General features: G+C 38.2%; 1 protein-coding gene across 2 annotated transcripts; it reads right to left on the bottom strand.

Annotated features, from left to right (window-relative positions):
• Positions 1-19,432: 19,432 nt before the first annotated feature.
• Positions 19,433-26,804, bottom strand: mbip (MAP3K12 binding inhibitory protein 1). 2 transcript variants are annotated; one of them, XM_084393415.1, is made up of 9 exons: positions 26,637-26,804; positions 26,094-26,204; positions 25,647-25,856; positions 24,781-24,877; positions 24,367-24,432; positions 23,463-23,615; positions 22,475-22,572; positions 19,899-19,937; positions 19,433-19,789 (listed from the first exon to the last, which is right to left on the bottom strand). In XM_084393415.1, exons 1-9 carry the CDS (start codon positions 26,784-26,786, stop codon positions 19,682-19,684), a joined length of 1,032 nt encoding a protein of 343 aa, XP_084249541.1. In that variant the 5' UTR covers positions 26,787-26,804; the 3' UTR covers positions 19,433-19,681. The 2 variants fall into 2 exon arrangements, with proteins under 2 accessions (XP_084249541.1, XP_084249542.1); XM_084393416.1 differs by having other exon boundaries at positions 19,445-19,789; positions 22,475-22,569.
• Positions 26,805-27,445: the final 641 nt, after the last annotated feature.

Here is a 27,445-nt window from a genome sequence, read left to right as displayed (position 1 = left end):
CAAGAAGTGAATTGGAATTTGCAACGTTAACGGTAGCCATTACGTAAATTTTCCTTCATGAATCATTCTAATAAGCTGATCTGGTGCTCAAGTAACATTTATTATTATCACAGTTGAAAACAGTTGTGCTGCTTAATATTTTTGTGATACATTTGTTTCAGGTTTCTTTGAGTAGAAAGTAAAAAAAAAAAAAAAAACAGTATTTGAAATATAAATATTTTATATAAATGTCTTTACCGTCACTTTTGATCAATTTAATGCATCCTTGCTGAATAAATGTATTTGAGTTAGCAATTTTGTATTCAAACACTTGCACAGAGTACTTTTTGGGGCGCCCATCTGTTCCTGTATTCCCGCTAAAAGCTCACAGAATGACTGACACATGTAAGAGGCTTGATGAGGCGTAGGGTTAAGGGGACAGGTGGAGAAGAAAAAATAAGGAGGTTGAGGAAAACACTGAAAAATGCAGCCATTGATATCAGGAATCTTGTGAGAATGAGCTGCTCAAACTCGCCCTTTTACCTTCTACCCTCTCCTGACTTTCTTCAGCGGGGCATTTTTCCTGCCCTGCTCCCTGAGGCCCATTATCCAGCCCTTCCGAGGGAGAGAGTCAACAACATAATGCAAGAGGTCTGACACAAAGCATCTCCCAACAACAGGACCCCCTTTTTCTCATTAACACCCTCCCTCACTCCTTCTCCTACATCCTCACCTTGAGCTTCCCTTTTCCCATCCTCTTCAGTCCCATCCTTGTGTAACCTTGTGCTCCGTCGAGAGCTTATTTCATCCTGTGAAGTTGTAGAGAGGTTTCTTGAGTCTCACTGGTGGGAGAAAGCACCTCGTCTTGTGCTCCTTCCATTCCTACCTACAATCATCAGCTCTGATCGAGCCACCTTTATTTATTTTTCTTAATATCAGGACTTTCTGCTTCATGTCCATGTGTCTTTCTTTACCTGTTCTTTGTGCATACTTGCAGATGGAAAAAATATCTTTGTGTGTTTTTTTTCTTCTTCAAGTTGGACAGGAGAATTGATTTAAGTTGGTACACATTTGATCTTACCCTGTGTCTGGCGTTGAGCATATCTGTGTGTGTGTCTTGGTTGGTGCTGATGGTCCCATTACCAGTGTGTTCTCCCCCAACCTCACTATACCCTCACTATACGGCGCAGTGGAATGACCCCGGCCACGGATAAATGCAATGGAAAGAAAGGAACAGAAATTCTTTTTCCACCCTCCAATGGATGGATGAGACTGAGGGCAGAGGGGAGAGAGAAACAGAAAGAGAGAGGGGTGTGTGGACGGAGCGTACTAACATGGCTGAGGGGAAGTTCACAGTTTTTGGGACTGAGCACCAAAAAATAGGCTCATTTAAACATGCCTCCGTCGGATTTGTGAGCCAAATGGATTTTGAATGCAGCTTCCAAATTTTTTTTTGTGTATTTGGTAATTAGTTACATTTTAATTAGTTAATGAAAATTCTGTCATTAATTACTTGCCCTCATGTTGTTCCAAACCTGTAAGACTTTTGTTCATCTTCGGAACACAAATGAAAATCTTTTTGATGAAATCTGAGAGCTTTCTCTCCGTCCATTGCCAGCTACGCAACTACCACTTTGACTCTTCAAAAAGTTCATAAAGAGATAAAACTCTTTTTTTTTTTTTTTAACTAATCCATATGAATTGTAGCCTGACGTCGTCATACTCAGATTCTAGTCAGAATATAAGTCTGATACTGCTCCATTGGGCTGTGATTAAGGGGCATGTTTCAGGAAAGAAAATGCCTCTGCACTCAATTGGATAGACCTACAACCAATCAGAGCAATGGAGTAAGTGACGTATGTTCTTCATTCATTTTTCAGATCGACAAATGCCTTGATCGCGGTTCTCTGTTCTTCCAATGAATGCGCTGTTGATATCTTCTATAACAGACGCGATGGCGGAATCTACACATCTCAATTCTCCAGCGGGAGTCATCTTTGTTGTAAACGAATTCAACCCAAGCGCTCTGGTGACGTGGATGATTACGTTACTGTTGATCATCTGTCCATCGTCGTATAAAGCCCGCCCTGACAATTTGATTGGTCCAAACAGCTCTGGTTCGAGTATAGTTGCTCCACAACGGACAAGTCCAGACCGAACTTCCCGACCTCAAATGTTGTGGGCGGGGCTAAGTTCGGCTGGAATCCAGGCTATATGAATTGAGCGGTTTAGTACAAATTTTCTAAAGAGACTCGATCGCTTTATATGATGAAGAGATTTAATTTAGGCTTTTATTAACATTTAAACATTGATCAGCAAACATAAACAGAAGCTCAACCGAACCTGCTTGATGTGCAAGATCAAACCTCATTGGTTCTTGCGGAAGCTCAAACATGCTGCGTAACATGAGAATGAACCTCAAGTGAACATCAAGCGAACATGCTTGAGCTTTCATTTACCACAACTGATGTGTGAGTTGATGAATGTTTATATATGAATAAAAGCCTAAATTCAATCTGTTCATCATATAATACATCAGAAAAATTGGACTAAACCGCTCAATTCATATGGATTAGTTTTACAATCTCTTTATGAACTTTTTAAAGAGTCAAAGTGGTAGTTGCGTAGCTGTCAACAGAGGGACAGACATCTCTCAGATTTCATCAAAAAGATATGCATTTGTGTTCAGAAGATGAACGAAAGTCTTATGGGTTTGGAACAAGGGTGAGTAATTAATGACAGAATTTTTGTTTTGGGGTAAACTATGCCTTTAACAAGTTAGAATGATTATTGTATAGTGTTTGTTTAAACGCTATTGCAGAAATCACACATTCAAATGTCTAAATTTGGTCAGTCCAATTGAGTCATGTGTCTTCAATTTCCTAAATTCATAACTTTTCACATGATCCTTCAGAAATCATTCTAACATGGATTTGGTACTTAAAGGGATGGTTCGGAGTAAAATCAACCTAGGGTCCTTACCTCGAGCCAAACACCCTCCCAGAAGCCTTTCTTCCCTTGGTTGAACATTATTAAAGTTATAGCTTATTTAGAGATATCAGCCGGATGGCTTAGTGCAGGCGCTAATGGATCCTATGATGTATCTGGTAAATTACCCCACTAATAATGCCCAGAATGGTACCAAACTTATACAGTAGTACAAATAGGTTCTGTACTCATAAAACGAGGCATTGGAAAGTTTGTAAGTGTATCAGGAGTTTATTTAAATAACACTTGCCTGACGGCTCATGCTACTGCTAACCACTTCAGTGGTTTGGGAAAAGCACGTAAAAGTCCTTGCAGAAAGCGATGCATAAGGATGTAGTGTAACGACGAATTATAATTTTTTCCGAAGTGTTAACAACTTAGTGTTAACTAATAATTCTTGCAAACTGGTACTACCAACAAAATATTAGTGCATTCCTGGAACTAGGCGTTGTTACACTACATCCTTATGCATTGCTTTCTGCCAGGACTTTTACGTGTTTTTCCCAAACCACTGAAGTGACGTCGACGTCCGGGTAAAACTGAAATCTTTTGCAACATTATAAATGTATTTACTGTCACTTTTGATTAACTGAATGCACCCTTGCTGAAAAGTAATTTTCAAAGATAATTTTTTTATTGACCCCAAACTTATATATATGTATAAATATTTATATCTCCTATAATCCAATTTATATTAATTCTAAATACATGGTAGAACATATAACAACTTTTAATCTTATGTAAAAATACCAATTTGTTAAAAAATAATTATTCCCTTTGTCCCAGAAAGGAGTTACCATATTTCAAACTAAAAAGTACTAACATTTTCTTTTTAAACAATAATTTTGGCTGTCACTACATCTATCATCATCACCACCCTCCTCTCTGAATACTTTCTGAAAACCTATTATCATAAAACACCTGACATTGTATGCTGGGAGAGACAACACGCCACCATAATGGAGAGAAACAAAGGGTCGTACATTCCTCATACCTGCATGAGTGAATGCTTTTTAATTGCTGGTGATTTTCACTTGTTGGTGTTTTGCACACCTGAAACAAACTCCGAAAAGTCACCAAAGAGCCACACTAAGAGAAAACGAGCCGAAAGAGAAAAGGGAGGCTGAAAGAATGTGTTTGATTGCAGCTAGTGCTAGTTATGGTTTAGTTGGTAGTGTTAAGCAGTTGGTCCATTGTGTTCTTTGTGCATGGCTGAGTGTGGCAGCTATTGAAGTGCAGGAGAGAGGGGGAAATGCGTGCACTGACATTCTCTAATCAAATACAGCAATCAGGAACCTCAAACCAGCATTACACCATTTACAATCCCTTTTAATTTATAATCAAAAATTGAGCGGGAGAGGGAGTTGGGAGGGAGAGGGAGAAGAAGAGAATGACAGACACAGACGGGTCATTACATCTCTCTTTATGGGGCCGATGAGAGCAATGAAGAATTAATCAGTGGCCATTAGACTGTATTTACTCACCACTGTAGGGGTTGTGATCAGTCTACATGCTTCCTCTAACCCTTTCTCTCTTTCTGTCACTGGGTCTTTTTCTCTTTGCTGTGGTGTCTGTGATGGACATTTCAGATGCATACTTCTCTTTAACCTTTTTGATGAAGGTCAGGTCAGAGGCAGAAAATTGGGTTGTTAACCCTAGGATATATAAGCATGTGCACGTTACCATAAAGTATGGGTTATATTCCAAAAACAAAGGCTGTTCAAAAAGGCTGGATCTTTGAAAATGCTGGACAAATCAAGGGAAATTATATCTATTTACTAATTTTTTCTTATTATTTTATTTATTTATTGTTATATATATATAAATCATTAGGTACAGTAAATGGTAAAACTATTTACGTGACAAACCAATGTGTTTATGATTAGCCTATAATAAGAAGTTAAAATAATGTGATAACGTAACGATGCTGACATGGAAGCAGACGAAAACAATGAAGTAGAGGACCCAAGTGCAGTTTATTATAATGTTGATAATCCAAAAAAACGTACAACATAAACCTGAGTTAATCCAAAGCATGAAACGCAAAAAAAAAAACCATGAACTAGAAGCCATGATCTTGGAACACTGAACAGCATTCAAACTTCAATACACGACAAAGTAACATGGCAAACATGAGGGCTTAAATACACAAAGAATAATGACAACAAGAAACACCTTTGAACAATCAAACAACGAATCAGTCAGACAGTGACACATAAACAGGGGAAGCCAAGACATGATCACAGATGGCAAGGGAAATACATGACAAACAGGAAACATGACTGTGAGAATTACAAAATAAAAGACATGGAAACAAAAAAAAGAACCAAAATATAAAACAGACGTGGCATAACAAATGCCAGTTTGCAATATCATGAAGCACAACACACTGTTATTGCACATGCAGCTAAAATAACTGGAAGCGGACAACACCGGAAGACTCGCATTCAAGTTACAAATGGCTGCGTCCACTATTACGTTAAAAATAAGGTTGCTAAACATCCGTCATTCACAATGCTATACATCTCCATCCAAATGTGTTTATTTATGATTCTACCAATAAAAGTATAATTCTCTCAGCTCATTTTATTATGTTTAGATCCATTTAGAACATTCCTGCAGATTTTCTGTTGAGGTCTGATTTTCATGTCGTTATCTTAGCAACATGCTAACATCAGATTCCATTGTAATTAACTGTCGAGCTTCATGCGCACTATGTGAAGAACACTAAATAGTGTGTTCCAAATCAGCCACTTATGAGGTTCCATTTCACTTAAAAGGCAGCTTGCTTATGTAGGCAGTACATATTCAGGCAGCTCACTTGGTTTTGAAACCAAGCTACTGTATTTGTCAAATGTAGGGGATTACTTACAACATTTCTGTTTACATTTAAATGGGTTTTTCCTTTTGTGTTGAGTTGAGTGAGTGTGTATGTGTGTGCGTTGATGTCAACCCCATCCAGCATAGTGCAGGCAGCGAGACAGGTCGAATCTCTATTAAATCACCTCCTTTAATCTCGGCTGTGGGCTCCTCTGACCTATGTTAGCTCAGGCCAAACATAGAGTACATCTTCTCTCCACAAATCAACCCTCATTCCTGTTACTCTGGAGCTGGACAGGATACTGAACTCTGTGACTTCCCATATACTTTCTAATCTCAACAGTGTTTAGAGGCTCATACTTTATATAGGCTATAAGTCTAATTTCTGATCCATGTGCAGGGGAGTTCAGTGTTCAGGGTGAATCTCCACTTGAAAGAACTGGCACTGCTGACCAACCCCATTATGGTACAAAACCTCTTTAAACTCCTGATAGCAGCACAATAGAGTCACTGCCACACTCTCTGTGGCCGATAGGAGCAAACAGTTAATGATGTTTGCTCAAGATTATCAGCCTCCCTCCAGAAAACCAGTCAGAGGTAGAAAGAAAAAAGGGGGCAAGGCTTTGTTGTATAGATGTTTGTAGGGTGTGACTGTGGCCAGAAGGAATGTCACCTTTAGGTGAATTATTCACCAGTTTTTTTGTGGTAGTTTAGTTCACCAAGAGGTAATGCTAGAAGGTGATTGAAGACTGAATATGTTTTAAAAGTCGTGTTTTATATTTGTAAAGTGCTTTTGATTAAGGAGAAGCCCCATGAGAAATATCACGCAGTGAACTGTGTGAAACAGAAATTGAGGGCCAAATTGTACACAAGTGTTTATTTATTTTTGGACGAGAGCTAAAGGAAAGCCAGAATGCAGAGTCGCTCCGATCCTTCGTTGTCTTAGCAACCTCTAAGTATCTAAAGGAGGGATCAGTGCGCTGGGTTGAATGGCATGCAAGGGTGAAAAACTCGGCAATTAAAAGCAATGGAAGTGACAATTAATATTGTGAGTGAGCAAATAGAGTGCTATGCCCTTTCGAGCATGCTCAACGCTCACCCCATGCTCGACTTAGCACTTTTCTCCTATTAAAATCGTCCCTGAAGACCTCTCCACTCTTCCACTTGGTGAAATGGCGTTGCATGTTCTTTTCTCCGCTCGCATACTGTAGACAGACATGGCTGGTGCTCAGAAGCAGCAACTCAAGAGGGAACTTATCTCAAGCATATAAGAAAGAGTTAATCGTTGCCAGAGTTAAAGCTTTGTGATGACCTCTAAACTAAACCTTCCTTTGGGTCAAAAACATGTTTCTACTCTCAGCCTTTTACTGAAGGTAAAGTTTTCGATGTCTGGGACCCTACATAAGTGGCAGTAGATAATGTGCAAGTAGCCGATCGTAACTGCAAAAGAGGATTCCCTAGCAAGACTGCTAGTTAGGGATGGGTCACAGTGGTTGATTTGTCGACTAGTCAGCTAATGGCATGATTAAGCTCAAAAGCACACGCAACTGTGCAATGTATGGAAATTGTGAGAAAACAAAGCACAAAATTTAATTTTGTAATAACACAACATGACAAAGCAATATTGATATGATCTGCCTTTACGCTATTTAAAGCTTATTATGAAAAGTTTTTTAAGTGAGGGATAATCCCAAACGATTTTAATGCACAATGTGGAGGCAACTTTGCAAAGTTTCTGTGCTCTTGTGTAGTGTGTGCAGTGCAGAAGTGAACCGCTATTAATGACGTATGATTTGATAAAACTGTGTTTGTGTGTTCTCACTCACTTTCCTGACAAGAATGACTGACACAAAGCACTCTTAAGCTAAAAGCACCACTGCTATAGCCATACACATTCAGTTTTTTTTTAATAACCTATAGCTTGTCAAGTTCAAAATATTACAACTTTTAAAAAAATATTCATATTCAAAAATATTCTGGTCTATTCACACTCTGTCCAGCTGCTTTTAAATGCAAGACTTAGGGTACGTTTACACGATGAGTTTTTCCTTTTGAGTTTTCCGCATATACGACACCATTGTCAAAATTATCACGAATCCAAAAACAACTAAAAACCCTGTATTCTGTCACCAGGCCATTAGATGGTGATAAAACATTATAGACACATAATACGCATGTGCACGACGTCATCGTCTTCAGAGATTTGCGTTTTTGCTGTTTACACAGAGACCGTTTTCAAAAACTTGCACTTTGAAAACCGTTTTCAAAAGTTTGCGTTTTCAGACACCCAAAAACGCAGTTGTCGTGTAAATGAACGGCCAAAGCGCATTAAAAAGTTTTACGTTTTTAGTTGAAAACGGGGTGTTGTGTAAACAGCTCCTTATATAGGTCATCTTCAGGTGAACCTGCCTAATTACTCAAGGCTTCCTTAATAACAATTAGTCAACTCGCTATTTCGACTGACTAGTCAATTTTGAAAACATGTAGTTTTACACATCCCTAAATAAATATAAAATGCTCACAAAATATTCAACATTAAGCCCACGTACTCTCAATTTAAAACATACGATTCCACAGCCTCTGTTACATGCTTCTGCGTGTACTGTTATTGTTGAGATACATCAAATTTCTCAGCTCAGGCTTTTGATGTGGTAATTTCTCTTGATGTACTTCTAGGTGTGGGCGTGTTTGTATATGAGTTTCAGGCACGTCGATTCACGCCATTGAGAAGCTGGCAGGTGTCTGCCACATAAAGCCGGCTGCAGACGGCATAGTGCACGGATCCTGAAGAACCACAGCTGATTCCTGCTGGAATGTATAATTTTCTCATTTCCCTCACAAGCAGTTGGCCCTTCGCAAATTAGCGTAGGGCTCTGACCCCGACGTTACACGTGGAGGGAGCGAGGAGACGGCGTAATGCGCGAAATACAGGATTTCAATCAGACACGCTCTCTTTCACACCCATCAAATCATCTCCATATACATAATTCATACACCTGTGAAGGGATGTGCTCTATTTCCACACTTCTGCAACATGAAGAGTATGATTACAGATTAATCTGCATGGTTTGCCGTCACTTCATAAGAAAATAGTCCTCTTTTCTAGTTTCTTGGGATTCACTCTGCAGTTTTGAATTAAATGCACTTTCACTCATTTGGGCAGGAGGCTCTATTTGAAGTCTTCCCTGATTTGGGGGACTTAGACTTAGTGGGACACCTATTTTAGCTTTTGTGCTCAAATGTGGAATAGAGAGGAGTTTTAAAGGAGGATATCAAGCTTTCAAAGTTTCAAAAAGATTGAAAATGACCATAAATAGACGTATCCTTATAGTAGTCCATATGACTTGTTTGTGATATTCGGGTCATCTGAAGTCATAAAATAGCTTTGTGTTTGGAAAAGACCAAAATTTAAGTCATACAGTTCACTTTTATAATACCTTTATGGAGGTTTTGTATCTTTTTTTGATGCTTGAAAACTCCATTCATTTTGGAAAAGATCGACCAATAAATTTTTCTGAATTTCTTCTTTAGGGAAAGAAAGTTAAATGGGTGGTGAGGGTGCACAAATTATGTCCAAATTTTGGTTGCACAAATGGTAGTAGCACACAGGCTACAGTGTTAACCAGCTCGCCTGTCACTTCAATAGTAGAAAGTTAATGAATAAATAGATTAAGCAGTAGACATGCTCTAACTTAAACCGCTAAATCTTGCTTTTGTCTGTGCTGGTGTGGATTGGATGTATATTGGTTGGCTAATCTTGACATGATAATGCTAATCATGTCTTTTGTTGTACTAGTAGGCACCTCATGGACAGTCAGGCTTTTGTGCATTCAAATAACATTAACAGTGGTGAAAGGGCAGCTTACAAAACTCCTCGATTTATAAAGGAAATGCATCTCAAAACAACATACTCTGAAATACACATAGAGAAGGTTCCTTTCAGAAAAAAAAGTGAAATACTTAAATGTGCAAATGTGTACATTTATGCTAAGTGCTAATGATTCAATAAAATTAAACATGGATATTTACATAATATTTTGTATTTGACACTCAACATGTGCAGTGACTGATTGTTATTAACATCAAAATATGTTAGATACATTTACAGTGCTATGCATAAGTTTAGGCAACCATGCTAAAGTTGACTAAAAAGAGGAATAAAAAATCATATTTTGCAAATTTAACTTAATGCCTTATTTTAAAAAATTAGGAAAAATCCAACCTTTAAGGACACCAATTTTCTTTGTGAATGAATAATGTATCGTAAATAAATAAATGTTCTTCCTTAAAAAACAGGGTGCATAAGTTTGGGCACCACTATGTTAAATTCCCATAGAGGCAGGCAGATTTTTATTTTTAAGTATTTTTTTTATTTATTTTTTTAGGATACTATGCATCCTGATAAAGTTCCCTTGGCCTTTGGAATTAAAATAGCCCCACATCATCACATAGCCTTCACTATACCTAGAGATTGGCATGATTTTATTTCAGTTAGCCTAATAGCTAGTTTGATTTGCATTGAGAGATGATCTTATGGAAAGTACTCCATGCCAATCTCTAGGTATGGTGAAGGCTATGTGATGATGTGGGGCTATTTTAATTCCAAAGGCCAAGGGAACTTTATCAGGATGCATAGTATCCTAAAAAAAAAAAAAAAAAAAATACTTAAAAATAAAAATCTGCCTGCCTCTATGGGAATTTAACATAGTGGTGCCCAAACTTATGCACCCTGTTTTTTAAGGAAGAACATTTATTTATTTACGATACATTATTCATTCACAAAGAAAATTGGTGTCCTTAAAGGTTGGATTTTTCCTAATTTTTTAAAATAAGGCATTAAGTTAAATTTGCAAAATATGATTTTTTATTCCTCTTTTTAGTCAACTTTAGCATGGTTGCCTAAACTTATGCATAGCACTGTATGTGTGTTTAGAAGAAAAATATGACACATTTCTATGAGGTTTTTCACAATTTTTGCATTTTAAAAGGTCCAGTTAATGTTTAAAAGCACAAATATCTAATTTAGACTTTTAATTAATATAATTAAAATTATGAAATAATGATCAAAGTGTAATGTCACACAGCAAGACAAGAGTAGAACAATACAGTAGACTTCCATGTGACCAAAATACCTTGTCTTTTTATTACTATCCTTGAGAACTGTAGTGTATTATCTACTTGCTTTCATTTAGCCTATTTTGTAAATACAAAGGAGCTTTTTTTTATTTTTACAGTGAATCGCCATAAAAATGTCAAGCCATGAAAGAAGAATCCAACAAAACAAATCACAACGGCCATGGCAGAGATCAATGGTTTTCTTGAGGATGCACCTCTCATGCATATTGAAATCTTTCAAACAGCATCCTTAGGTGAACTTCGATCTGCGGCTGTGTACGCCTGTGTTTGTTCAAACAAGCATTTGCGCGTTTCCGTTGGAGAGTATGGCCGAGTCTGTGGATGCCGACGGCAGCCCTCCCGCTCTCAGAGCCGAGAAAGCAGCCATTCTCGGAGCAATCAGAGCCCTGCTTGCAGGATCCCAGCCAAACCTCTCATCCTTAGTCTACTTGAGAGCTGCTTTAATTAACCATCATACCACAGATGGGATCGATTTTAACCCCCCTGTTCTCTGGGTCGCTCTCATTCTTTCTCTCCTTCTCCACCAACCTTACATGCCTTTCTCAACCCCCTTCTCTAAAGTCTTTCACCTAGCTCTCCTCCTCTGCCTCTCATCTCGTGGCCCTTCTTCTCTATGCTTCCCTCTCCTCTCTCTCTCTCTCTCTCTCATTCTCTTCTGTCTCCTGCACTCCACTCTCCTGTACACAAGTCACATAATTGAACTGGAATAGAGCCAGACTTGGCCCCCCTCCTCCTCCAGGCTGCCTGTTTCCCTGCATCCCTTGGCCTCACCTGCTCAATACCTTATTAGTGTCAGGATCTGTGGAGAGCCATTGCGGATTAACTAGAGAGATATGAGATTGATTTCTGCCCCTTGCAGATGAAATTGGGTTCGGTCCTCGTATCCGTAGGTGTGCGCTCGCATGTGAGTGCGTGACGTGTGCGCGCTCGGCGTACAAAAGAAAGCTTGATGTGTTTTTTCCCATGCTCAGGAGCATTTCTTTAGCAAGGAAAATGAAAGCCAGCTAATTAACTATCTAGAAGCCCACATGTGTCTTTGTGTCTCCATTCTAATTTCTTCTCCTCTGCAGCCCTTGGTTTTCCCTCCATCTTGCGCAGAGACCCCCTCCGCCCCGTTCGCCTCTGAAATTCTAATCTCAACTCTAATCTGCAAGCAATCGCGAACAGAAATGACCTGTTGTGGTACATGCTTGTCTCGGCCTCGGCGTAAATAGCGTGCTATTGATTATTCATGGGTCCTGTGTGTCTCCTGCACAGCTCGGCATGTCAAGGAGTTTAACAGGAGTTGCCTATTGGAGAAGAGATTAAGGTCTCTTGTGGAAATGGGTGGCTGTGCTGTGTGGAGAGAGAAGGCGGGGTGGTAATGACAGGTCTGTTATGTGTAAGGTAGTGCTGTTGGGGTGGTAACAGCTGGGTCGTCTCTCTGTGTGTAAATAATAGGGGGTCAGAGCTCTTGCACAAAGAGCTTCACCTGATCCCCAGATTCAACTCGGTGGTTGACACAATGAATGTTAATGGATTGTTTTTTATGGGGTAGGACACGTTCATCTGCTTGTCTTCATTTGTGTAATAGCTCCAGCGGCATTTCCTTATACTGTTTTCAATATGCAATGTGTTGCACTGAATATATAATGCTCAATATAAGGCAAAGATGTATAAAGGCTTTCATTCTACAAAATATTCCAAAATGTCTGTCGTTTGAGTTGATATTTTTACATGGCCATACAGCAAATTACTATAGTGGTACGCAGTGTTGTAGTACTTAAGTCTTAAATCCGAGTCCAAGAACCATATTTTCTACGAATAGTCAAAACTAGCTTATTCGAGTCTGCGTCAAGGCCGAGTCCAGATCACCTGAAAATATGGTCTTTAGATGGATGGTCTTGTCTGGACTCAATTACTAAAACACTAACATCGAGATGAACATAACTGTTGTTCAAGCTTAAGGCCAATTGACATAAAGAGCAATAACTATAAACATATACCTTTTAAAATCTGTTCAAACTATAAGAGAATAATGGAGTCCATATCACAACTATAACCGGGTGTTAAGTTTGGACACCGTGAGGCCAAAGAGACTGTAGTGTACATTGTACATTTTTAAAAGCTGAGCTTAAATGTGTGCTATTAAAATGGTGAACGTGATTTCACCAAGTAGAACATGTTCCTGGATCAGCATTCTTGTTTTTCTCCCCAATCTCTTTCATGTATGAGAAACCACTAGAAACCACCCACAACACCCTAGCAAGTTTTCATTTTCTTTTCTTTTTTGTTAAAATAATGTAAACGGTTGCTTTTAAACTAGAAGAGCTTGATAGAGGTAAAACATCCAAATGTTATCAGTTTCCCTCAACAAAATTTACTGACACTCTACGGAAAATACACTTGACTGAACAAAATGAGAAAATAAATGAGACATCTAGTGATATGGATAATGCCTTTCAGCAGGTGATCACATCACACTATGGCTTTTGTGTGTGTGTGTAGGGCTATGTGTGTCTGTGTTTGAGGCAGTTTCTGACCTCGAAACACAGAGTCCAAGCTTATTGTGGTGTAATTTCCTCGTCCAAAGGCTGGAGTGTTTGTGTCAGAGTGAGGCCTCTGTGTGATTGCCTCTCCGTCACCAGTGTAAACCGAGGATAATGCTATGGCCACCTTCCCCGCTGCAAAAACGGGATCAACACAATCCAATTTCTCTCTCTGTGCAAAGATGGAATAATTTGAAAGAATGGAGTCGCCAAGCCTAGCGCCTGGGATCCAGGGGGGAAGATAAAGTGCTGTTAAAAAACAGCCATTACAAGAGGAATTGGGCGAGAGGTGTTTCAGGACAACAGAACCCCCAAGTCGACAATACAGATGGGAAGTGGCTTCCAAAACATCAAGTGAGAGAAAGCTACGGGTAAATTGAGGTGACTAACTAGCAATCTAGCCCAAAACAGAGCTCTGCCGAAACATGAGACATGCGGAAACATATTTTATGTGGATTACAGCTTAGATGCAGCAAGATGAGGTTTCCATGCCATGGGAGAAACTTGCAATGCGCTGTTTTGCATTTTAGCGGCTACAAGCTTCAGGTATCTAGGAGAATGTTGCATCGAAGTTACGCATTTCCTCGTGCAATTACTAAAAATATCCTGTTTTGTTTTGAAACAGCTGGGCTCCAAAGCATCTCAAGTGCTCCGGAATCAGGTTTGTGTCTTCGCATGACAAAAACTTCAACCAGTGGGGGGAAGAAAGTTTGAAAAGCTCTCGAAAAGTCCCCTGTTCCAAGCTACGGTTGAACCCCTAATTGCTTTCAGGTGTCTTCCTCTCAATGCACAGTGACTCTGCCACCAGAAGTGATTTGTGTAGATGCTGGCGTTGCAGGAGGCCGGAGTGAAGCTGGGATGGGTTGGAGTAATCAGGATGGGGAACACACACCCTCCTCTCGCCTATGTGTGTCAGACAGGCCTACTCTGATGAATGGACCCTAGATTAGAGCTCACACAGGGCAGGCACAGGCCTCAGGTGTGCAACCTAATGCGTCGATGTTCAAGAGTGTATTTGTGCTAGAGCGCGAGTGTAGGTGTATATGTACTTTGAAAAGCTTGCTTCTTGTCAGGTGGAAAGACTTCTGGCAGCATGTTTTCGCAAGGTGACAATATGAGTTTCCTAAAACGCGAGAGCCGGTTATATGGTTTCCTGTATGACTAAGACATTTTCTTATAGGGAAAACTGTGTAAATAATTGGTAAATCATGACATAAGTCATCAAGTGTTTCATGTTTGACATGAAAACAACCAGTCCAAGCATTTGAGAGGATAATATACAAATGCCCACCCCCACATAGTGAACCAGAGCAGCCCTTACATTGCATATTTATGATTTTTCAATGACACGGATGCACTCCTGGCTGAACGTGAGAGAGTATGTGTAAGTATGGGATGCAGGGATCTAAGGCCGTCCAGCAGGGGGGGTTGGCAGTCAGCGGAGAGGGCCAATGGCTGAGGCTGTGTGGCTAAGTGTCTCATCAGCATCCTACTCATGTTCCAGGCCCACGCTCTAACTGCGCCCTGACTTGATTGTAATTGCCTGAATTCGGCTCCCGCTGCTCCATCCTGGCAATATAACTGCCACATTTTAACCCCAGCGAGCCTAGACACTGCCACACAGCCCTTTGGCTGTTTGGAAGGATGTTATATTTGACTCCACTTGGGCAACATCTGTGCATATATGGTCAAAGGCTTCCAAATATATTGCCTTTGCTTTCAGTTTGAATTGCAGTCTAGAAAGGGGACAAATGAGCTTTTATATCCCCCTCTATTATTTTGGTTTAAATATTTATTTTTCATTCTGTTCCAGTAGCTGGTAGAGCAGAGCACTAGCAACAGCAAAGGCCATGGGTTTCTGATTAAATCTATACCTTGGAACACACTAATTGCTTTGGATGAAAACTTTAGTTTATTAAAAATTAAGATTTTTGAATTGCAAATTTGATTTGTTTTGGCCTGGTTAGCCATATTCTTCAAAATATCTTATTTTCTGTTGAACAGAAGAAAGGAACTCATGCAGGTTTGAAACAACATGAGGGTGAGCAAATGAGAATTTTCATTTTTGGGTGAATTATCCCTTTAATAGTTTTGCCGATTTTTTTTTTTAATGAAAAATGGTAATCTAATAATCACACTTATAATCTAATCTAATAATAATCTTGCCTGTAGTATTTTCCCAGTGCACAGGTCAAACAAATGACCATTACCAAGAAATCTTTTAATGAAATGCCTTGAAGATTTAGCAACATTCCATTAAAACTTGGAAAATCAAAAAGTACATCCAGACACCTCTTGAAGTACATGCATTGTACCAGCATGAGCGTGTGACTTCCTGCTGCATGGCAGGAAGCGTGCGGGCTCACACCGGCAGGGTTAACTTCAGAACTCCCCTGCGGAGCTCCTCTCTCTGTGAGAATAGTTGCTCGCGTAATGAAGAGCAGCCTGCTAGCCAACAGGTGGTCCTTTTTAAAGAGCCTAGCCACTGCACTCAGGACGAAAAAAACTGCCATGCTAAAATGTGTCAGAATCTAATGTTCCACAGAATGAAAAACCTGTTTTCTTCCCTTTGTTCAGTGCTAGAGATTCAGCCTTGTTCGCCATTGTTCCCCGCACAAACGAGCAACAGTCTTTTTTGACACAGAGCCATGGGGGGAAGAAAGACTGAAGCTGACTAGTCACAGGAAAGAGAAGGGGGATAAAAGCTTTCTTTCCTTCTTTTTGGAGGGTTGAAGCCCATTAAGAGTTTGGGAGTTATGAATGGTTATGAGTCCATGTCTCTCCCTCGCACAATGTAGGAGAACCAAAGAAAAAGAGAAAAACCTAACTGGCTTTGCAAAAAGTCTTAATCACATACAGGCCGTACAGAGGAGATAGTAAAAGGTAGCGAGAAAGCGGGTGACAGAGAGAAACCAGTAAACGAATCAGGACGGAAGTACCTTTTGCTACAGACAGAATGGCTGGGTGAAGTGGAGTGGATGGGGGTTGGGGAACGGAGTTAATCCTCCGGCGGGCCTCAAAACGTCCCCCTCTACCCTTATAAAATCATGAGAATATAGCCATTGACTGCTCTAAAGACTTCTTTGGGTGTATAATATGCCGTGTGTCTACTTTCTGGAGGAAAAAAAAGATTTTGTTTGGAATTTATGGCGATTGAGGAGAAATGCATCGATGCTGTAAAGTGTAAAGTGTTAAAGTATTAAAGTGTAAGATTACTCAACTCTCATGTTTGAAAAAAAACAAAATGAGGAACCAATTTGTAGAAAGCCAACAAAGGACAGAGACTGACAGTCACTGATGTAGACTATACTTCACCTGCCTGCGTTCTCAGCTTAATGACCAGAAAGACAAACGGACACTGCTGAGCCATACTTCAGAACAAAGGCCTTAATTCACTTTTATAATCCATTTGTTATTGTCCGGCCAATTTGCTCTCTTAAGCTACATAAGGGTCCAAGCCTGAGACAAAAGCTGAGGGGTAACAATAGACAACTCCCCCCCGCCCCGTTTGCTTTGTTACTGTTCAAGTACACACCTCCCAGGGTGCATTGCGGGCCTTTTTCGGGCTCTAGAAAGCTAGAGCAAAAATTAGCGAGGTCTGGTAGAACACCTGGAGGAGTCAGCTTTTGCTTCTCCCACTTCACAGTTACAACAGATCGCAGCCCTCACACAGAGAATTCCAACAAGTCCCGTGTTTTGACAAGCCTTCACTCAGGCAGTTTTAATTACCTGTCATGATGGGATTGTGAATGTGGGTACAAGCTAAGAGGAACAGGAGCCCTAGGTACAGCTTGTGCAATAAAAGATCCAAACATGTCTTTGGTGAAATTTGTACATTTCTTCTGTTGGACTAGATGTTTTCATAGATAAGTTTATCGATGTGGAGTATAAATAAATTGTCTTTGAATAAAAATCTGTCTATGCACTCTCATCCAGTGCTAAAAGGAGTCTTTGGTTTTAAAGTCCCCATGAAATCAAAATTCACTATTCTTTTTTTAATGGAATATTGCAGTATTTATTATAGTTTTTTTTATCTGAGTACTTCATTTTAGTAATTATTGTGCCCTCTTTATCTTTAATCGAAATAACTTCCCCTCCCTCTTGCAGCAACATCTCTTCTCTTCTCTGATGACAACCTGTCACTCACATGAGATCGACCAATAGCAAATTCCCGATGGACAAAATCAAGTCATTTGTTCTTGTACGAGAAGCTGTTTCATGTCATATACGTCACAATAGGGAAGAAAAGACTGTCGCAACTTCCATTTTCATGCCGACTTTAAAAAGTCCAGTACTGTGGTGCAAAATTGCCTTAAAGGGATAGTTGAAAAATGAAAATTGTCATAATTTATTGCACTTCATGTAATTCCAAACATGTATGCATTTCTTCTGCAGAACACACACACACACACACACACAAAGAAATTATGAAGAATGTGTTTGACCATTGACATCCATACAAAAAAAAAAATAACACCATACTTAAGTAAAATTAAAGATACCTTACAGTGAAAATGAGTCCATTACAAGTTAAAAGTCACTAATTTCAATACCACTTGAGTATTTTAACAGTACTTCAGTATGCCTATTTTACTTGTACTGAATGTAGGCTTAGAGATGCACTAGTCCTCAACACCTAAGAGACATGCCAGTGAAAAACAAGAAACAGCTGATTTTTGTGGAGAGCAATCACGTGTTTATTTTCTAAAATCGAAATGAAACTGAACACCTCAATATTGCAATCGACACAAAAGCCTCTTAAACGTTTACAGACACTCAAGTCTCAGTTAAGCTGAAGTGCTCAAAAAAAAAAAGCCATAAGAAAACCAACATCCTTCAAAAAGGTCTCTTCAGTATAATGAATAAATAAAATAATGCCAACTATAATTAAAACCTTAAAAAAGTCAAAGGCTACTTGGACTGGACGTGCTGTTTGGGCCTCATCACCGGCTACATGTCTTCACCTCATATATGAAACACCTGCGAATCGGCAACTACCTGCTAATGCACTCCCATTTTAGCCTTGTTGACAACTTTGGGTGGGTGCAAAATAACGAGTTATTGCATTACTAATCACAAATGTATTGGAGTAAAGAATTCAAAAATGTAGTCAAGTAAAGAAAAAAATTGCTAATATCTTTTATACTAAGTCAAAGTACAAAGTAGCTTAAAGTACAGTAACTAATTACATTTACTAAAATACTTTACACCATTGTCGCAGAATAAAAATCATACAGATTTGGAGTGACAGAGTGCGAGTAAATACATTTTTTGGTGAACTATCCTTTTCATTTTCTATGATCAAATACTTATGGTTTTACACAAAAAAAAACAACTATGAATTTATAAACCACTTGATTTGAATCATTTAGGCTAAAATCAAAGATAATTCAGTCAACTTTAAAAAAAATATTTTAACTTTTATAAAAACTGCACTGAGAGAGGCTAGAGATGAAATCTGTGAGTCACAGCAGCCACTGCTGTCTGCTCACACTGCCTGCCGTTTGCAATCACATTCACATATTCTCTGAGCAGTCACCTCTACCCTCAATCACACGCAATAATCATAGATCGGTTTTAACGTTAACATATTCACGGGCCCTTCGCTGCCATAGCTGTATAAGGATTGTTCTTCAAATGTCTTGTACAGCCAAATATCCCGAATTTTCAGCATTTCTCGAAAAATCTATATTTTTTGTCATAATTTGGGCTTACAAGTAGCTGTAACTGTACAGCTCATTAATATAAATATTAATTAACATTAATATAGAAAATATACAATATAACACGGTGAGCTCTTATAAGTCCTTATAACTACCTTGCAGATCATTTACTGTAACGTAAATTTGTGTATGAAATTAGAATTTTTTCGAGCCCCTAAAAATGAATTGTACACAACCAAATACATAACATCTACTGAGGATTTTTACTATGACTGGACAGTATGTGAAAGCTGGGGGTAAGGAACATATGCACAAATAAAACTGCAGGAATTAGATTTAATAGTTAGTACATTTATTCACATAAATGGTGTCCAAAAAAGTAAACACACGACACATATGTATGACAAAGCAAAACATGTACATTTTTACAGATATAAAATATTCAGTGACACATAAATCCTAAATCTTCTTTGAAATCTGTGACCATCACAGATCTATACATGACCAAAAGTAAAGATCTAACTCATTAAGAGAAGGTAGAAAACATTTAAAGCAAAAGTCCACGTGTCAGTATGGAAAGTCTCCTGCGTCTGTGGGTTGGAACTCGCTGGTTTTCTTCATCAAGGCAGCTTTGACAGCACTTATCTTCCCATCCAGCTCAGCGAGACTGTAGTTCTGTGAAAACAAGAACGTTTTCATCAGCTAAAATGTTCTCGCTGAACAACAGGACCTTCGTATATCTTCCCCTCAATGAATACGCAAATGCATCAGTAATGGAACTTACCTGCGACATTGAGGCTTTAGGGCGTTTGTGCGAGTAATTCTGTGGGAAAAAGGGAAATAAAAGCATGAAATGAATGCTGATTTATATGAACAATGCACATCAGTCGTCATTCAACAAAACGGCAAAGCATTTATCTCAATATCAGACTCTTACATGTTCTGGTTTTCCATAGAAATAAATAAATAATGAAAATAGTGTGTGTGTGTGTGGGGGGGGTTAATGAGGGATTTAATGGCAACCAAAACAATAAATTGAACCAAGGACACCCATGAGTGGACAGAAACGGCACATGATTAGAGTATGAAACAGATGTCCTTCAGCATCACTCAATCACCGCCAACAGACCCGAGCTGCTATAGACTTACACTGATTAATAGTATTAAGTGGGAGCCATCGGGATTCTTTCTGTCACCCAATGGCCCTTTCATTTATTCTGTCCATTTCTTTTTATCTATTACCCATAATTTATCTTCATTTTAATCACTTTTCAGTGTGCATATGGACCCACTTGGCAGATACATGATATCCGCTCACCCTGGTCAGCAGAGTTCAATTAATTCATTCGACTTGCTGAAAGCTGCGCTACAAACTAAGAAGATCAGCATATTTGACGGCACTCAAAGTCCCACTTTACAGGCAATATGCGCGCACAGACACACACATACACACGCATTGTAAAGGACATGGAAATCAGCTAGCTTTCAGCCCAGCACTGAACTAAGTGAAGCTGGTGTGAGGAGGCGTAGAAATGGTTCAAGAGCACTTACTCAGCTAACTTTGATGGGCTACAATCTGACAGGGATAACAAATTCTGAAGTGAGGAAAAAAAATAATATAAAAAAATCACTCATATCAGCTTTTAATGGTTTTGAAGAACTCTCTGGCCGACTGTCGTGAGCGCAGGAGGAAACACATAAGTGAGAAGTCTTCAGCGTAACATAGATAGTCAGTGTAAAAACAAACAGAGGAACCAGTGACACAAACGTGGTCTAATTGCACCAAAAAAGGGTCATAAGAGGTCATATCTTTTTTTCTCCATTCTTCCCCCCCTGACCTACACTTGCACTACTTCAAAAGTTTGGAGTCAGTAAGACTTTGTAGTTTTATAAATAAGTATTTTTTTATTTTATTTTTACATTTTATAACAAATATAAATAACTTTTCTATTTTATTATAATTTAAAATGTAACGTATTCCTGTGATGGCAAAGCTTAATTTTCAGCAAAAGAACAGCATTTATTTTAAAAAATAAATAAAAAATAAGGTTTTACTGTCACTTTTGATCATTTTAATCTGTCCTTACTGAATAAAAGTATAAAAAAGTAAATAAATAATATCTTACTGACCCTAAACTTTTGAATAGTAGTGTATAATGCACCACCATTTCTAGTTTATTTCCCACCCTTTCTCTGACCCCGTGACTTTAAGAAATGTCCCTTTGTATGTAACATGAGCAAACAGTGCTTTTCTTCACAAGTTTCAGCCTCTTTGCAAAGCATGTTTTGCATTGTGACAGAATCATAAAACTATCTTCACTCAAATTTGCCACATTAATGAAATGATCAGGGTAATGATCATCATGTTAAAAATAAAGTTCACTGGCAGATGCTATTAGGATGATGGGACATTCTCCTTCTAAACAGCATTTTATTGGACAAAATTTGTACATGCCTCTGAGATCAAGATGCATCAATATTTTTGTTCATTTTCCAAGTTTTTCTTTTAGTTTTTTTTATTTTATTTTAGGAATACACCAACACATAGATATTCATGTTTAGATTTTTTATGCTGTCCTTAAAGGAAAACTTCACAGACAATTTTCTTAATGCCAGTCGAGTCCAACACTTAAAGTGATATTTCACCGCTGGCAAAATGGGCTTTCAATAAAACTTGGTTGCCTGTACAGTAGAAAGGCAATTTTTTTTATTGCCTGTTGTCTTCCGTTTTGCCAAATAGGTAGGAAAACTTCAATACCCATAATGCACTGGGCATGTTGCTGTCCAAGGCCACTCACTCCCACCAGTCTTCTATGGATGCGCTTACCAGTCAAATGCCATAGGAAATACTTCTTAGCAAACTTTTAGCCATAATGGTGTCGACATGTATTGTTACTTACGAATTCAAAAAGTAAACGTTTATTTTTTAAAGCAATTGAATTAGATTTTATTGAATTCAGTTAATTTTTTACTAATATCTCAAAACATCATTATAAATTTGAAAGTTGTAATCTTTAGATGCATTTTTAAGTATAAAAATGTACAAATTGTCATTTTATGCAGGACCTCCAGTGGCATATTTACATGCTTATGTTCTTGTTAGACATTTTTATCTAGTAATCTTTTAGAATACAAAATACCCTATCAAATAATACCCTATCAATTTGATAATACCCTATCAAAATCACCTAATACCTAGTTCTCTGTGTCATAAGCTACTGTGGATGTTCAAAGAGCATGGAAGTTGTAGAAAGAAACCACTAAGATGAACAAACTAATTCAATATCTGATCATCCACTCCAACAAACAAGGACACACACACACACACACATTCTCTCTCTCTCTTTTACCACCACTTACTGTGGAATGGAAGTACTCTGGCGAAAGACCCTCGAGCTCCAGAATTCGATCTTCAAGTTTCTTTAGCCGCTGATAAACGCTTTGAGGAACTGGACCTACTAAGAGACAGATACAGTAGAGTTACATGACAAACTAGCATTTATCTGTCAGCACACACTTAGGACTACGAAAAATTGTCTAATTAAATACAATGTCTAATACATTAAAGGGGCTATATGTAGAATTCAGAAACCTGTGTTATTAGTGAGACCGGTGGCTGTTAAGTGAACTGCATCCAGCAACTTATTGCTCATGATCGCACTTGTGCACACAAGGCCTTGATATCTACTCACAGCAAAGTTCTTTTTCATTCTTTGCTTATAAGTAAAAATACGTTGAAAATACCTTTTGATAACATTGTCCTATTGTTAACAACATCCAGACGCGTCCACGCTGCTGAGCGTGACGGTTAGATGAAAATGTAAATATGTGCTGTGCGCTTTCCTCTCAGTAACAAAAACACAACAAAAATGACAGCGGTGAGGAAACAGCAGTCAAGAAACAATCTGTTGATATGTTCCCTGCTGGCAATTCAGTGGCATCATCATGTCAACAGATGAGGTAATTATAATTACACTGTTGTGATTGTTTGATTATAAAGTATATTTGAGACTGTAGACTGTACAGATCTGGCTATGTGAGACTTTGGTTTGAATTAATCCCTTTTCTTTGCATGACAGTACAGAATATCTCTTTCAGCATTATCCTGAACATAACCACCCGTTTCATAGAATGGAAGAGAGGCGCGTAAAGTAACATTCGGCACACCTGGCAAAAAGTCCTTCACAAAATAAATCAGCATACAGGCTTTCAGACAACCTAGGTAGTCTGGGAAGTTCTCGTTTCAAGCTGTTGACACATTGGCAATAAAAAAGCGATATGAAACTTCTTACATATAGCCCCTTTAAGACAGTGAACTTCCTATAGCTCTTCTATTGATCCCACTTACCAGGTGGAAGTTTCAGGTGTGATTCCATGTTACGGAGCCTCTCCTCAATGACAGGGTTTCCACAGTCTCGGCTGATGGACCCCTGCTGCTGGTCTCCTAACTCAGAATGTGCCCCTCTGGTTTGAGGTCCGTATGTATTTATAACACGTGTCACTGCAATAGCAAACAAACACAAATTAATGCTCCACAATTCGACAGATCATCCAGATATTATTAGTGTAGAATGTGAGTGCAAGTACATGAAACAATAAACACAGAGTGTATAATCATTTCATATTTTAATTCTAAAAAAAGACTATTTATATACTGTATTTACTACCATTATTTCCTACAACAAAATTTGTTTTGAACATGTATATGTATGTACATGTAAAAAAAAGTACACTACAGTTAAAAAGTTTGGGATTGATTTTTTTTTTTTATGTTTGTGAAATTCTCGCACGCTCACTACATATATTTGGTCCAAAATACAGTAAACAGCAATAATGTGAAATATTATTACAATTTGAAAACCTTTTTTATTTTAATATACTTTCAAATATCATTTATTCTCGTGATGGCAAAGCCTTCAGTCTTCAGTGTCACATGATCCTTCAGAAATCATTCTAATATGCCGATTTGCTCCTCAGGAAACATGTATTATTATTTTCACATTGAAAATTGTGCTGCTTAATATTTTGTGGAAACGGTGATACATTTTTCAGGATTCTTTGATGAATAGAAAGTCTTTTATTTTAAAAACAGCATTTATTTTACTCTTTTGTAACATTATAAATGTAACTATGATTAATTTAATGCACAAATAAAAGTTTTAATTTCTTTCAAATAAAAAAATCTTACTGACTCCAAAAATTTGAACAGTAGACTTGAGTTTCCATATAATGAGAATGAACAAGCGTCTAACCTTTGACGTGACTCTTAAAACCAGGATATGGTGTGAAGACTGCATCAGTTCTTGCACAGCTGTCTTCTATATATCACATGGGAAAATAATGTTAGTTTGTAGAGTTTCTGCAAAAAAGTATATTTTTTATATATTGTATATATATATATATACTGTGTATACATTTAAAAAAAAAAGTGTCTGCTTCACTAGTTTAATGATTAATTACACATTTCCAATAGTAAACACCCCATAGATGACCAAAGCAAATGACCTGATTTGGTAAAAAATAAAGAGCTTTTAAGATCTGGTTGTATTTGGAGGCTTGAGTCTTAGATGATGTGTGTATTCTGACCTCACGCCCGTGGAAATCAGCACTCTTACAAACATTGGCAATTGCTGTGCAGTATTCCTCTGACCACCCCCCATTCTCACCCTGATTGCAGTCGATCACGTTGCAAAACTCTCGCACATTGTTTTCATTGATCTCCAGCTGTTTGCGCTCTATAAATGCAGATATCCTGCGTTCAATCTGAGAAAATGAGTGAGAGAGAGAGAGAGAAATGAGGGTCAGACTGATGAGCTATTGAAGAAGAAAAAAAAAAAATCAATCCACTGTCTTCTTTATGCTGTTTAGTTTTAATGAGGAACACTAGGCCATATGGGCTGCATGACTAACAAATGACCGCAGTGGACACAATTATTCCAAACATCAAAATATTTCTCACACACAACCATTTCGGATAGTTGTGATTTGCTTGGGCCTTTTATTACAGTGACTGTAAATAAATAAGCAATAAAAATGAGGGCCTCCTTGTCCTTCGCCCACATGCAATTTCAGCATGTAATGAACATCCACTTCATAACGTTGCAAGGACCAGGACCTCTCATAGGACTCTCAAAGTGGGTGGCTATTTGTTTCTCTCTGAAGGAAAGCAGGCGGCGAAAGAGCCTTCCATTCATTCATGACTGGCCAACTGGGGCAGATTACATGCAAATAATAAATAGTGACTGTCAAACAATCAACTTTAATTGAGCTCGGGAAGAGATTGCTTGAATACATCCAAAATTTGAATGTTTGGTCCAACGATAATCATTGGTAAATACAAATAAAACCAATAACAGCTAAACTGTTCAACTAAATGGACAAAGTATTATACAAAATAATGCTTTTATTGCAGGCAGTTGTATTTATTACTATGCTCACTCTTCTTTGTGAGAATATAAAGTTACAATGTAAAAAAATAAAAATAAACATTATATACACAATATTTTGTGTATTGTTATGTTTGAGGTTTTACCTCAGATTTAGCAGCCTTGATCTGCACATTATCATCGACTTGAGTCTTGTTACGATCCTCAAGGACAATGCAGTGGTCAGATGTAGGAGCAACATGCTCCAAGTCAACCAACATCTGCTCAGATGTATCTGCTCTTTCTTTCCTGTCATTGTTGCCTGGATTGGAGTGACTTTCAGACTCCACCATTTGCTTCAGATTTTCAGAGACTGACTGGAAGAATCAGAACGTTAACGACAAGTGAAGTGGTAACACAGACAGTTTTCTACATGTAGTAAATGAATATCACTCAGTACTTATTTAAGTCACCAAACATAAAGTGTAACCCAAGCATTGTCTATCCCCCACAGCCTTGTTTCCATTTAAAAAAAGAAAGAAAAAAAAGTCCATCTATTTATGTAATTAAATTTTAATGCACATGATAAAGCACTATATGTGCATTCTATTTACCTGTAATTTGGAGATGTGCTGTTGTAAACAGGTGTACACATGAGATGGCTGAAGCTCAGAGACATTGTTGACATTGGCACTTATGCTCAACACTTTCTCACCCACTTTTAACTGGAAAACAAGAGAAAGTTATTTGTTCTTGTTGATTTTAACTTGTTAATTTGCTTTTAAAGGGTATCCCTGCTGAAAAAAAATACTAAACCAGCCTAGGTAGTCTCCCTGTCTGGTCAGGCTGGTCTGTTTATTGGTTTTAGAGGTATTAAAACCAGCAACGATCAGCTAGACCAACTGAGACCGTCAACCGAACAATATCATGTTTGTGGCGTTTCAGCAGGAATATTTAGAATTAACATATGCATTCATTTTTATTGCTTTACTGCAGAGAAACCATACAATATTACGACATGGGTGATCTGGTTACTTCGGAAAAAAACTAAAGGTAGGCTATATTAAAATAACTGTTATGTGCTCGCACATTCATTGTGATACAATGGCAGTTTTCCCAACGCTGTTTTAAAGCGCTTGCATCATATTTGCACAAACCTTTGCGCCAAGCTCAGCGAGTGACTCGATAATAGAGCCAATGCAGTCTTTGAATACATCCCGGTGTCCACCATGATGTGAAATCTGGCTGCTGCGCTGCTCCTGTTTACTTTCTGCACGCGCATCGCGTCTCTCTCCGTCCGCCGCCATCACACTTCCGCTCCTGACGGCAGCGCTGATTGGACTAACCCGCTCCTGAATAACATGACCTCACTTCCGCTAGGAACATAATTTTCTTTCTTTTTTTTTTACAGTACAAAATATAGATAGAAAGAACGAAACAAAGAAGACAAAAAAAAGATGATACACAGATACAGATGTGTTTGCAAAAAGATAAATAAATAATAAATGTACTCCTAAAGAGGATATTCAGTTTTAATCTTTTAACTGCTTTCACTGCTTTAGGATTAACAGAGCTTTGGACAGTTTCCATATACTTGTCTAGATCATCTTTGAGTAGAGAAAAGAGAGGTTTAGAGCCAGTAATTTTTTGTTTATGTATATGAAATTTAGTTAGTATGAAACACAAATGAATTATTTAGTATTTCCCTGTTTTCTCTTCGAGTATAGTCAAACAATCCAAAGAAAACTACTTTAAAACTGAATGAAAAGTCACTTAAAAAAGAAAGAAAAAAAGATTTACTAATCTGGTACATTGGCAAAACAAGTGAATGACATCTTCCTAAGAAGAGTCTGATGTCTGATGTATATTTCCTAAGAAAGGCTTTGGTCGGGTAACACTTGTGAATTAATTTCAATGTTATTTCTTTTACTTTATTGGTAAGCAGATACGTATGAGACAAAGACCA

The sequence above is a fragment of the Rutilus rutilus genome (assembly GCF_951802725.1).
Source record: "Rutilus rutilus genome assembly, chromosome: 21".
Lineage (NCBI taxonomy): Eukaryota > Metazoa > Chordata > Actinopteri > Cypriniformes > Leuciscidae > Rutilus > Rutilus rutilus.
This window is presented reverse-complemented; position numbering and strand designations above follow the sequence as displayed.

What these genes read in the sequence shown, in the direction of transcription:
- mbip (XM_084393415.1), bottom strand. Translation starts at nt 26,786, where the DNA reads ATGGCGGCGGACGGAGAGAGACGCGATGCGCGTGCAGAAAGTAAACAG. An exon ending in AGCACATCTCCAAATTACAG is followed by an intron (nt 25,857 to 26,093) that starts GTAAATAGAATG and finishes TGATTCTTCCAG; the next exon opens with TCAGTCTCTGAAAATCTGAA. An exon ending in CAGAGTACTTCCATTCCACA is followed by an intron (nt 19,938 to 22,474) that starts GTAAGTGGTGGT and finishes TTTTTCCCACAG; the next exon opens with AATTACTCGCACAAACGCCC.